Source organism: Pongo abelii, chromosome 19 (assembly GCF_028885655.2).
Source record: "Pongo abelii isolate AG06213 chromosome 19, NHGRI_mPonAbe1-v2.0_pri, whole genome shotgun sequence".
Taxonomy (NCBI): domain Eukaryota; kingdom Metazoa; phylum Chordata; class Mammalia; order Primates; family Hominidae; genus Pongo; species Pongo abelii.
In genome coordinates this window covers 69,717,526-69,730,693 of record NC_072004.2, presented here as the reverse complement: position 1 = coordinate 69,730,693, position 13,168 = coordinate 69,717,526, and the positions used below count along the sequence as shown (strand labels likewise).

Sequence of the window (13,168 nt, the reverse complement as noted above, 5' to 3'; positions counted from 1 at the left end):
GGAGGCGGAGGTTGCAGTGAGCCGACATCGTGCCATTGCACTCCAGCCTGGGCGACAAGAGCAAGACTCCGTCTCAAAAAAGAAAACAAATTAAGAAAAAAAGAAAAGCTAGTCTTTCAGTACAGGGATCTGGAGATTTTAATTTGCGAGCTGTTTAACTGCTAAAAAAAAAAAAAAAAAAAAATGCCGGTTTCCGCAGGGGAGCCGAAAGCTGCCTGCCGGCAGGTTTAATATCCAGCAGCGTGAGGCCTGACACAGCTCAGATCAAAGGGAAGACTGGGCTGAAAGAAATCTCGCGAGGCCCACGGATTGACCAATATTCGCGAGATTTCGATGCCCTGTCTTCTTCCTCTCTCTGGCAGGACCACGGTTTATCTCGCGAATTTTGGGAAGTTCCGTTGGGGAAGATGGCGGCGGCCTCGAGCACCCTTCTCTGCTTGCCGCCGGGGACTTCAGATTGATCCTTCTCGGGAGGAGTAGGGACTGCTGGTGCCCTGCGTCCCGGGATCCCGAGCCAACTTGTTTCCTCCGTTAGTGGTGGGGAAGGGCTTATCCTTTTGTGGCGGATCTAGCCTCTCCTCGCCTTCAGGATGAAAGCTCAGGGGGAAACCGAGGGTAAGTGACTGTAGGGGAAAGGAGGGGGCGGGACACAACTGGGGGAGCCAGTTTGTGAGAGGAGGTTCTTGCAGATGTCCCATGGGGGCCACTTTAGGGGCACAGAGTCCAGGAGAGGGAATGTGTATTAGTTTTAGATTGTCACTAAACCCTCCTTGGTGATTATAGAGCTTCGACTTTAGGGTGATGGGGACTGTCAACTTCTGTGAAGATTTCATGCTCGACTAGGGCACTTTTGGCCTAAAGTGGTGGGAGACGGGGCAAATGAATACAAAATCAGCTTACATCTTGTTCCAGAAGAGACGCCTGAATAAATTTAGGGCTGTGTGTAAACGTACTGGAGACTATTTTGGCATCAATGAAATGATTAGGTCCTTATATTTATTAGCAGCCAGCAGTTCTCTACAATGTCAAGTGTTCAGATCCTGTGCCATTGTGTATTTTTAAACTGCGCTGAATTTCGTTCTTTTATTGACCGAACTACGAACTACAGAAAAACAACTTTTCTGTGGAACTTTATTTTCTAAAGTTGTCACTAAACCCTCCTTGGTGATTATAGAGCTTCGACTTTAGGGTGATGGGGACTCTCAACTTCTGTGAAGATTTCATGCTCGACTAGGGCACTTTTGGCCTAAAGTGGTGGGAGACGGGGCAAATGAGTACAAAATCAGCTTACATCTTGTTCCAGAAGAGACGCCTGAATAAATTTAGGGCTGTGTGTAAACTTTATTTTCTAAAGTTCCACACTCCGGCTAAGATGCTGCCTTAGCATTTTGGGCATAGTTCTGTTAATACAGTGAACTGTGTTATTGTTTATCTTATCCAGTTTCCTCTGAGCTTTGCAGATTAGGGTCCTTTCCTGATTATTTTTGTATAGTTTCTGGCACGTAATAGTCGCTCAAAAAATGTTGGAGCATCGGAGTACAGATATTTATCAGTAGGTTTCTCAAGAAAAACAAGGAGTGTGTTTTGGAGGAGAGGTCGAGAGGTGAGGCCGGGAGCAGTGACTCACACCTGTAATCCCAGCGCTTTGGGAGGCTGCGGCTGGAGCATCCCTCGAGCCCAGGAGTTCGAGACCAGCCTGGGCAACATAGTGAGGCCCTGTCTCTACAAAAAAAAAAAAAAAAAAAAAATTGCCGGGCACTGTGGCTCACGCCTGTAATCCCAGCACTTTGGGAGGTTGAGGCGGGTGGATTACCTGAGGTTGGGAGATCGAGACCAGCCTGACCAACATGGAGAAACCCCGTCTCTACTAGAAATACAAAATTAGCCGGGCGTGGTGGCGAATGCCTGTAATCCCAGCTACCTGGGAGGTTGAGGCGGGAGGATTGCTTGAACCCAGGAGGTGGAGGTTGTGGTGAGCCAAGACTGCTCCATTGCATTCCTACCTGGGCTGCAAGAGTGAAACTTCGTCTCAAAAAAAAAAAAAAAAAAAAAAATGGCCGGGCGTGGTGGCTCACTCCTGTGATCCCAGCACTTTGGGAGGCTGAGGTGGGCAGATCACCTTAGGTGAGAAGTTCAAGACCAGTCCGGCCAACATGGTGAAACCCTTTCTCTACTAAAAATACAAAATTAGCCAGGCACAGTGGCATGCCTGCAATCCCAGCTACTTGGGAGGCTGAGGCAGGAGAATCACCCAAACCCGGGAGGTGGAGGTTGCAGTGAGCCAAGATAGTGCCACTGGACTCCAGTCTGGGCAACAAGAGCAAAACTCTGTCTCAAAAAAAAAAAAAAAAAAAGAAAAAAATTGAAAATAAGTAAATAAAATAAAAAATAAAAAAAATTAGGGCCAGGTAGTGGCTCAAGGCTGTAATCCCAGCACCTTGGGAGGCCGAAGCGGGCGGATCACTTGAGCCCACAAGTTGGAGACCAGCCTAGACAAACTGGCAAAAGCCTGTCTCTACAACAAATACAAAAATTAGCTAGGCATGGTGACACAAGCCAGTAGTCCCAGCTACTTGGGAGGCTGAGGTGGGAGGATTACCTGAATCCTGTAGGTCAAGGCTCCAGTGAGCCAGAATCATGCCACTGCACTCTAACCTGGGCGACAGAGCGAGACCCTGTTTCAAGGAAAAATTAGTTATAGTCTCAGCTACTCTGAAGGCTGAGCTGGGAGGATCACTTGATCCTGGAGCATGGGAGGTTGAGGCTGCAATAGGCCTTGATTGTGCCAGTGCACTCAAGCTGGGGCTACAGAGTGGTACTCTGTCTTAAAAAAAAAGAAAAGAAAAGAAAGATGTACTCCTCGGGTGCAAGGGGACAACAAGTATAAAAATGGAAACTTCGTGAAGTAGGAGTTTTTGTCTAGTTTGTTCATTGCTGTCTTTTTAGCATTTTCATTTATTTATTTATTTTTTTGAGACGGAGTTTTGCTCTTGTTGCCCAGGTTGGAGTGCAGTGGCGCAATCTGGGCTCACTGCAACCTCCGCCTCCTGGGTTCAAGTGATTCTCCTGCCTCAGCCTTCCGAGTAGCTGGGATTATAGGCATGTACCACCATGCCCGGCTAATTTTGTATTTTTAGTAGAGGCGGGGTTTCTCTGTGTTGGTCAGGCTGGTCTCGAATTCCCAACCTCAGGTGATCCACCCGCCTCGGCCTCCCAAAGTGCTGGGATTACAGGTGTGAGCCACTGCGCCCAGCCAGCATTTTCATTTATTTTCTTCTTTTTTTTTTAATTTTCCTCTCTAACCCCGTTCAATAGCTTTTTTTTTTTTTTGACGCAATGTCTCCCTCTATTGCCTAGGATGAAGTAAGTGGTGTGATCAAGGCTCATCACTGAAGCTTCGACCTCCCAGGCTGAGGTGATCCTTCTGCCTCAGCCTCCAGAGTAGCTGCGGACTGACTATAGGCACATGCCAGAAGGCTTGGCTAATTTTTTTCTTTCTTTTTTTTTTTTTGAGACAGAGTTTCGCTCTGTTGCCCATGCTGGAGTGCAATAGTGTGATCTCAGCTCACTGCAACCTCTGCCTCCTGTATTCAAGCAATTCTCCTCCCTTAGCCTCCCAAGTAGCTGGGATTACAGGCATGCACCACCACACCCAGCTAATTTTGTATTTTCAGTAGAGACAGGGTTTGACACTCCAGCCTGGGCATCAAGAGTGAAACTTAGTCTTTTAAAAAAAAAAAAGTTTGGATAGAAAACAGTCCAGCGGTATGGTATTCCTTACATCAGACCCATAATTTGTGTGTCATCTTGCCATTAAAAACGTCTTCTTTGGATGTTTTGAAGTAAAATTATTTTGGAAAATATTTTAACTGCATTCTTACTGAGATGAAGTGTGGGAATTTATTTTGCAAGGAAAACTGTGGATGGTCTTGATAGAACAGTTACTGATAACGTTTTCTGATTTAAATCATAGAGTCAGAAAAGCTGAGTAAGATGAGTTCTCTCCTGGAACGGCTCCATGCAAAATTTAACCAAAATAGACCCTGGAGTGAAACCATTAAGCTTGTGCGTCAGGTCATGGTAAGGATTGTGGTGAAGTGGGTAAAGTGTTTTGCTTAGATAATTATTCTTAATACACTAAGCTCCCCATGTAGATGTGTTCATACTATCTTCATAAAACATCTGAATACATGGTGGTTTCAACTTTAGGAGTCTATTGTATCTATACTACAGGTTGAATATCCCTTATCTGAAATGCTTGGGACCGGAAATGTTTTAGATTTTGGATTGTTTTGGATTTTGGAATATTTGCAAATATATAATGAGATATCTTGGGGATGGGACCTAAGTCTAAACACAGAATTTATTTATATTTCATAAACACCTTATAGATATAGCCTGAAGGTAATTTTATACAATATATTTAATAATATATTTAATACATTTGTGTGTGAAACTAAGTTTTTTTTTTTTTTTTTGAGACAGAGTTTCACTCTTGTTGCCCCGGCTGGAGTGTAATAGCCCGATCTCAGCTCACTGCAACCTCTGCCTCCCAGGTTCAAGTGATTCTTCTGCCTCAGCCTCCCGAATAGCTGGGATTGCAGGCATGCGCCACCACGCCTGGCTAATTTTTATATTATTAGTAGAGATGGGGTTTCTCCATGTTGATCAGGCTGGTCTTGAACTCCTGACCTCAGGTGATCCACCTGCCTTCACCTCCCAAAGTGCTGGGATTACAGGCGTGAGCCACTGCGCCCAGCCGTTTTGACTGCATTTTGACTATGACCCTGTTATGTGAGGTCAGGTGTGAAATCTTTGGTGGCATCATTGTGAATGCTAAAAAGGTTTTGGATTTGGGAGCATGTCAGATTTTTGATTTTCAGATTAGGTATGCCCAGCCTGAACTAGTAGAGTTTTTGATTCATTCTTTTTTTTGAGACCAGGTCTTATCATCCAGGCTCAAGTGCAGTGGCGCAATCATGGCTCACTGCAGCTTCAACTTCCCAGGCTCAGGTGGTTCTCCCACCTCAGCCTCCTACTATCTGGAACAACAGGTGCATGTAACCATGTCCAGCTAGTTTTTGTTTTTCTTTGAGATGGAGTCTTGCTCTGTGGCCAGGCTGGAGTGCAATGGTGCGATCTCGGCTTACTGCAACCTCCGCCTCTTGGGTTCAAGTGATTCCCCTGCCTCAGCCTCCTGAGTAGCCGGGACTACAGGCGCACGCCACCACACCCGGCTAATTTTTTGTATTTTAGTAGAGATGGGGTTTCACCATGTTGGTCAGGATGGTCTCCATCTCCTGACCTCGTGATCTGCCTCCCAAAGTGCTGGGATTACAGGCGTGAGCCACTGTGCCCGGCTTCCCAGCTAGTATTTTATATTTTTTGTAGAAATCGTTCTTTTTTTTTTTTTTTGAGATGGAGTCTCGCTCTGTCATCCAGGCTGGAGTGCAGTGGTGCGATCTTGGCTCACTGCAAGCTCTGCCTCCCGGGTTCATGCCGTATTCCTGCCTCAGCCTCCCGAGTAGCTGGGACTATAGGCGCCTGCCACTATGCCCGGCTAACTTTTTGTATTTTTAGTAGAGACAGGGTTTCACCGTGTTAGCCAGGATGGTCTTGATCTCCTGACCTCGTGATCCACCCGTCTCGGCCTCTCAAAGTGCTGGGATTACAGGCGTAGCCACTGTGCTTAGCCAGAAATAGGTTTTTATTATGTGGCTCAGGCTGGTCTCAAACTCGTGGGCTCAAGTGATCCACCCACTTTGGCCTCCCAAAGTGTTATGATTACAGTGTGAGCCACCGTGCCTGGCAGTTTCATTTATTTATTTATTTATTTTAAAGAGGGAATCTCCGTCTGTCGCCTAGGCTGGAGTGCAGTGGTGGGATCTTGGCTCACTGCATCCTCCGCCTCCTGGGTTCAAGCGATTCTCCTGCCTCAGCCTCCTGAGTAGCTGGTATTACAGGCACCCACCACCATGCCCAGCTAATTTTTGTATTTTTAGTAGAGATGGGGTTTCACCATGTTAGCCAGGCTGGTCTTGAACTCCTGACCTTTTGATCCACCTGCCTCAGCCTCCCAAAGTGCTGTGATTACGAGTGTGAGCCCCTGCGCCTGGCCCAGATTGTCATTTTTATTCCTTAAGGCAACCAAATTCTAGCTTGAAATATGTTCTGTAAATGATACTGTCATTAGAGAGACATTGTGAGATAGAAGGATTCCAGGTGGCTAATAAGGCCCTCTCTTTTGGTACCACTATCTTGGTTTGGTCGCCATGAATTTCCTTGTCTACTTCTCAGTTTTGCAGATTCAGAAACCTAATTTTATTGGTACATCAAGGTTTTATAGAGTTTTCATGGCTGGGCGTGGTGGTTCACACCTGTAATTCCAGCACTTTGGGAGGCTGAGGCGGGTCGATCACCTGAGGTCAGGAGTTTGAGACCAGCCTGACCAACAAGGTAAAACCCTGTCTCTACTAAAAAGACAAAATTAGCCGGGCGTAGTGGCAGGCGCCTGTAGTCCCAGCTACTCGGGAGGCTAAGACAGGAGAACCGCTTGAACCCAGGAGGTGGAGGTTGCAGTGAGCTGAGATCACGCTACTGCACTCCAGTCTGGGCATCAAAGCGAGACTCCATCTCAAAAAAAAAAAAAAAGAGTTTTCAACAACTGACATACTATATGCTTATTTATTAATTTATGACAAAACGTTTGGTTTTCCAGTTTTCACAATACTGGTATTCATTGACCAGAGCACCTCTTCTCCTGTCAAGAATCAAGAGATTTCAGATTATTAATAAATTACTTTGTTTTGTAAGGGAGAATTAGAGCAGTGAGGTAGATTTATTTGCAACATGGAAAAGCCTAGAAAACTATCCTTATACCAGAAAACTGTTCATGTTTTTAGGGACTGGAATGTTTTTCAGAGAGAAACTTCTTCACTGTTAATTGGGAAAACTAGGCTAAGTTTTTTTTGTTTGTTTGTTTGTTTTGTTTTGTTTGAGATGGAGTCTCACTCTGTCACCAAGGTTGGAGTGCAAGGGCATGATCTCGGCTCACTGCAACCTCTGCATCCCCGGTTCAGGCGATTCTCCTGCCTCAGCCTCCTGAGTAGCTGGGACTACAGGCGCGTACCACCACACCTGGCTAATTTTTGTATTTTTAGTAGAGATGGGGTTTCACTATGTTGGCCAGGCTGGTCTCGAACTCCTGACCTCATGATCTGCCTGCCTTGGCCTCCCGAAGTGCTGGGATTACAGGCGTGAGCCACCGCACCCGGCCTCAAACTAGGCTAAGTTTTTTGTTCTTTGGAAGTCCCTTTTCTGGACTACATGTTCTGTTTCTTTTCTTTTTCTTTATTTTTTTGAGACAGAGTGTCTCTCTGTTGCCAGGCTGGAGTGCAGTGGTATGATCTCGGCTCACTGCAACCTCCGCCTCCTGGGTTCAAGTGATTCTCCTGCCTCAGCCTGCTGAGTAGGTGGGACTATAGGCGTGCACCACCACGCCCAGATGATTTTTGTATTTTTAGTAGAGATGAGGTTTCACCATTTTGGCCAGGATGGTCTCAATCTCTTGACCTCGTGATCCGCCCACCTTGACCTCCCAAAGTGCTGGGATTACAGGCATGAGCCACCGCGCCCAGCCTATATGTTCTGTTTTTTAGAGTCAATCTCATTTTCTTAAAATTTGGTTGTGTTTCTCAGATTACATGCAAATCACCTTGTTAAATTTGTACACTACCAAATCTTCTGAGCCATCTTATTTAACTGTTTATATCTTAGCATGTGGTCACTTCCACAGGAGGCAGATCTCATGTATTACATTTTGATTCTTCCTAATATTTCTCTAAAGGTTTTCTTGTTTTAGATGTGGAAATACAACGTTTTCTTTTTTGTTTTTGACTAAATAGAAACAGGATCTCTCTATCTTGCCTTGGCTGGTCTCGAACTCCTGGACTCAAGTGATTATTCAGCTTTGGCCTCTCAGTGTGCTAGAATTACAGGCACGAGCCACGTGCCTGGCTGAGGAATACCTTTTTCTACACTCATATATATGGATTTTTCTTCCTTTGCATGGATGGAAAGAGTAACACTTGTGGACCAGTGTTACTCTATATAGTCTACAAAGTCTGTAGACTATATTGAGTCTATAGACTGTCCTGCAATATTACTACTAGGATAATGTGTATGTTTACCTAAAACACTGTTGGCCTGGTTAATTTTCACCTCAAATGTTTTCCTACTTGACACAGGAGAAGAGGGTTGTGATGAGTTCTGGAGGGCATCAACATTTGGTCAGCTGTTTGGAGACATTGCAGAAGGCTCTCAAAGGTTTGTGAACACTTTTGAAATATGCTGATTTCACAAAACCCCCAGTTCAAGAAGGACCATTTTATACTTAAACTAGAAGTAAAAAATTGAGGTAGGTCAACTTTATATATTAGATATTGCTCTTGCATTCATTTATGGAGTTGGAATGAGCTTTTTGCTAAAGTTTGAAACATTTATTTTTGATTCTGTTTTGGAGGCTGATAGAGATTTAAAAGATAAATGATGAAGGGTAATATACGATACCTGGGGAGGCTGGGTGCAGTGGCTTGCTCCTGTAATCCCAGCACTTTGGGAGGCTGAGGTGGGCGGATCACAAGGTCTGGAGTTTGAGACCAGCCTGGCCAACATGGTGAAACCCTGTCTCTACTAAAAATACAAAAATTAGCTGGGCATGGTGGCGGGCACCTATAATCCCAGCTTCTCGGGAGGCTGAGGCAGGAGAACAGTATGACCTGGGGAGGCGGAGGTTGCAGTGAGCCAAAATCACGCCATTACACTCTAGCCTGGGCGACAGGGCAAGACTTGTATCAAAAAAAAAAAAAAAAAAAAAAAAAGATACCTGGGAAAAGTTTTTTTTTCCTTCACGTTTATTTCTGATTAATCTCGATAAGAAGATGGACTTTTTTTTTTTTTTTTTTTTTGAGACGGAGTTTTGCTCTTGTTGCCCTGGCTGGAGTGCAGTGGTGGAATCTCGGCTCACCACAATCTCTGCCTCCTGGGTTCAAGCGATTCTCCTGCCTCAGCCTCCCAAGTAGCTGGGATTACCGGCATGTGCCACCACGCCCGGCTAATTTTATATTTTTAGTAGAGACAGGGTTTTCCATGTTGGTCGGGCTGGTCTCGATCTCTCGACCTCTGGTGATCCGCCCACCTTGGCCTCCCAAAGTGCTGGGATCACAGGTGTGAGCCACTGCGCCTTGCGATGTTTTTTTTTCGTTTGTTTTTGTTTTTGTTTTGTTTTGTTTTTTGAGACGGAGTCTCACTGTGTCACCCAAGCTGGAGTGCAGTGGCACAATCTTGGCTCACTGCAACCTCCGCCTCCTGGGTTCAAGCGATTCTCCTGGCTCAGCTTCCCAAGCAGCTGGGACTATAGGCGCGTCCCACCACGCCTGGCTAATGTTTTGTATTTTTAGTAGAGATGGGGTTTCACCGTGTTAGCCAGGATAGTATCGATCTCCTGACCTCGTGATCCACCCGCCTTGGCCTCCCAAATTGCTGGGATTACAGGCGTGAGCTACCATGCCTGTCCAGAAGATGGACATTTTAACTCTAAAAAGATTTTTACGGTGTTTATGGAGCAAATTTCCAGGAAAGCAAATGTAAAATATAAGTCATGAGCTTGATTATTCATGCTTATAATGACTAATTCTATTTTTGGGGAATAATGAAAGTAAAAACAGATTTTACTTTGATCCACCAGAAATGAACCTAATTCAGCTGAGATTTTTTTTTTTTTTTTTTTTCTGGCGACGGTGTCTCTCTCTGTCGTCCAGGCTTGAGTGCAGTGGCGTGATCTCTGCTCACTGCAACCTCCGTTTCCCAGATTCAAGTGATTCTTCTGCCTCAGCCTCCTGAGTAACTGGGATTACAGGCGCCCATTACCACGCTCGGCTAATTTTTGGATTTTTAGTAGAGATGGGGTTTCACCATGTTGGCCAGAGTGGTCTTGGACTCCTGACCTCAGGTGATCTGCCTGCCTTGGCCTCCCAAAGTGTTGGGATTACAGGCGTGAGCCACTTTGCCCAGTCTCAGCTGAGTATTATCTTCTTTACCTTTTTTCTTTTCTTTTTTTTTTTTTTCTTTGAGACAGAGTGTCGCTCTGTCACCCAGGCTGGAGTGCAGTGTCACGATCTCTGCTCACTGCAACCACTGCGCCCCCACAGGTTCAACAGATTCTCTTGCCTCAGCCTCCCGAGAAGCTGGGATTATAGGCACGCACCACCATGCCCGGCTAACTTTTGTATTTTTATTAGAGACAGGGTTTCACCATGTTGATCAGGCTGGTCTCGAACCCCTGACCTTGTGATCTGACCGCCTCGGCCTCCGAAAGTGCTAGGATTACAGGCATCAGCCACCGCACCAGGCCTTTTTTTCTGTTTTAATTGTGGTAAAATATAGGTAACATAAAATTTACCATTTTCTCTGTTTCTAAGTGTATAGTTCAGTAGTGTTAAGTACATTCATATTATTGTATAATCATCACCACTGTCTATCTGTAAAACTTCACTCATCTTCCCAAGCTTACATTCTGTAATGTCCCATTCCTGCCTTCCCCCAGTCCCTGGCAGCCACCATTCTGCTTCCTGTCTTTATGAATTTGACTACTCTGTATACCTGATATAAGTGGAATCATATAATATTTGTCCTTTTGTGACTGGCTTATTTCACTAAACGTAATGTCTTCAAGGTTCATCTATTTTGAAGCATTTATTAGAATTTCTTTCTTTTTTAAGGTTGAAAAATACTCCTCTTTATGTATATACATTTCATTTATCCATTCATCTGCTAGTGGACACTTGGATTGTTTTAACCTTTAGACTGTTGTGATTAATGGTGTCGTTAATGTTGAGGTTTTTTTTATGTTAGTTTTAATATTAATCTTTCTTATTCTATCATTAGCAGATAAATGTGTCTTAAGTTAAAGGCAGCTTGTCCCACATAAGGAGTAATGAAAACAGGAGAGGAGAAAGGTTCAGTTAATTTTTCAAATAGATCTTTTTTTTTTGCCCTTTAGTACTGCATAGGTCACAGTTAACCCAAATCAATGAACTTTATGCAAATTACAAGCATTTGAACTACTGAATATGTTTATGGTTTTGGAAGGATGAATCTTTCTGTCTTAAAAGAATATCATTTAAGTCATTTGGAGCATTCTTTGTGACTTCCTTTTTTCATCCTTTTATAGTAACATCTTTACCAGCAATGACTGATCGTTTGGAGTCCATAGCAAGACAGAATGGGTAAGTAGTCTTTCTGTAGGCAAAAATGTTTAACTTAGTATTAACTTTGGGTGGCTTTATTTATGTGTCTTCTATTAATTTTTGTTTTGATTTGTTCCTGCTAGACTGGGCTCTCATCTCAGTGCCAGTGGCACTGAATGTTACATCACGTCAGATATGTTCTATGTGGAAGTGCAGTTAGATCCTGCAGGACAGCTTTGTGATGTAAAAGTGGCTCACCATGGGGAGAATCCTGTGGTATGTGTTGTTGATATTTCACTGGAATCTGTGGGGTTTACTTAGGGACATTAATTTTAAAATGAATTGTTGGGGTTTAAATAGCTTGGGTTTAGGTTTTTTCATGAGCCACTGTAGAGATGATGTGATGGGCTACAAAATCAACAGCTATAGAATGGGATTTAGAAAATATGGGTCCCATCTCTGACATCATCCAAAGGCTTTGACAAGTGGAAACACCATAGGAACCCTTTTCCCTTTCTCTCTTTCTTTCTTTCCTTCTTTTTCTTTTTTTCTGAGGCAGAGTCTCGTTCTGTCGCCTGGAGTGCAGTGGCATGATCTCGGCTCACTGTAATCTCTGCCTCCTGGATTCAAGCGATTCTCCTGCCTCAGCCTCCCAAGTAGCTGGGATTACAGGTGTGTGCCACCACGCCTGGCTAATTTTTGTATTTTTAGTAGCGACGGGGTTTCCCTGTGTTGGCCAGGCTGGTCTCCAGCTCCTGACCTCAAGTGATCCACCTGCCTCAGCCTCCCAAAGTGTTGGGATTACAGGCGTGAGCCACTGCACCAGCAGGAACCCTTTTCATTTCATATCAACAAACATGAGCCGCGATTGAACAATAGGTGCTGGGGATACAGAAATAAATGACTCAGGGTTACTACCTTCAAAGAGATTATAATCAAGAACAGATGATCTGAAAAATTATGTAATAGAGATGAATGTAAAATCTGTGTAACCAGACAATTTGATATGAATTCCATGTATGGCATTAGAGTTCCTAATGTTTTAAACAAGCTACTGAAAGTAGATTCTTTTAAAAACTATTTCATATGCTTTGACTTTAAATTTCTCACCCTAATCCTATGGTTCACCAAGTAGGAAGAAGATGCTTTTTAATATTTTAATATGAGGGCCATCTGTAGTTTAATGGTTTTGTTGTAAAACATGTGCTATAGAAAAAGAGAAAGGCTTTTGATATCTTCAAAGTTGCTAAAGTAGTTTTAATGTTTTAACATAATTTCTTTGATTTCAGAGCTGTCTGGAGCTTGTACAGCAGCTAAGGTGAGCAAATGCGATTTATATTCCTTGATATTGACAGACAGTTCTGTTCTTTACAGCTGGCTTTTAAGACTGGTCAGAAGTTATTCTCCTCAGGAACAAGTTTATTTTCTTGGGCAAAGATTTTTAAGAGTCTGTACTTAATCACGTCCTGAATTGACATAGCATAGCTTTTCACCCTACTCTATCCCAGGGTTTTTTTGTTTTTGTTTTTGTTTTGAGATGGAGTCTTGCTCTATTGCCCAGGCTGGAGTGCAGTGGCGCAATCTCAGCTCACTGCAACCTCTGCCTCCTGGGTTCAAGCGATTTTCCTGCCTCAGCCTCCCGAGTAGCTGGGATTACAGGTACCTACCACCACGCCTGGCTAGGCGTGGGACTAGCGGCTGGGACTGCATGTGTGTGCCACCATGCCCAGCTAATTTTTGTATTTTTAATAGAGACTAGGTGGCTGGGTGTGGTGGCTCACGCCTGTAATCCCAGCACTTTGGGAGGCTGAGGCAGGTGGATCCACGAGGTCAGGAGTTCAAGACCAGCCTGGCCAAGATGGTGAAACCCCATCTCTATTAAAAATATAAAATTTAGGCTGACACCTGTAATCCCAGCACTT

At 44.2% G+C, this 13,168-nt stretch overlaps 1 protein-coding gene across 3 annotated transcripts in view; it reads left to right on the top strand.

Annotated features, from left to right (window-relative positions):
• The first annotated feature begins 345 nt into the window (after positions 1-345).
• MED1 (mediator complex subunit 1) overlaps positions 346-13,168 on the top strand; it is a 47,008-nt gene continuing 34,185 nt past the window's right edge. The window contains exons 1-6 of one of the 3 annotated variants that reach the window (XM_024235074.3): positions 346-615; positions 3,974-4,080; positions 8,247-8,325; positions 11,231-11,285; positions 11,390-11,522; positions 12,536-12,564. In XM_024235074.3, the coding sequence (XP_024090842.2) occupies positions 591-615; positions 3,974-4,080; positions 8,247-8,325; positions 11,231-11,285; positions 11,390-11,522; positions 12,536-12,564 (428 nt within the window). In that variant the 5' untranslated portion in view covers positions 346-590. Of the gene's footprint in view, positions 616-3,973; positions 4,081-8,246; positions 8,326-11,230; positions 11,286-11,389; positions 11,523-12,535; positions 12,565-13,168 lie in introns of those variants that run through there. The other 2 variants (XM_054546362.2, XM_054546363.2) reach the window with 2 other exon arrangements.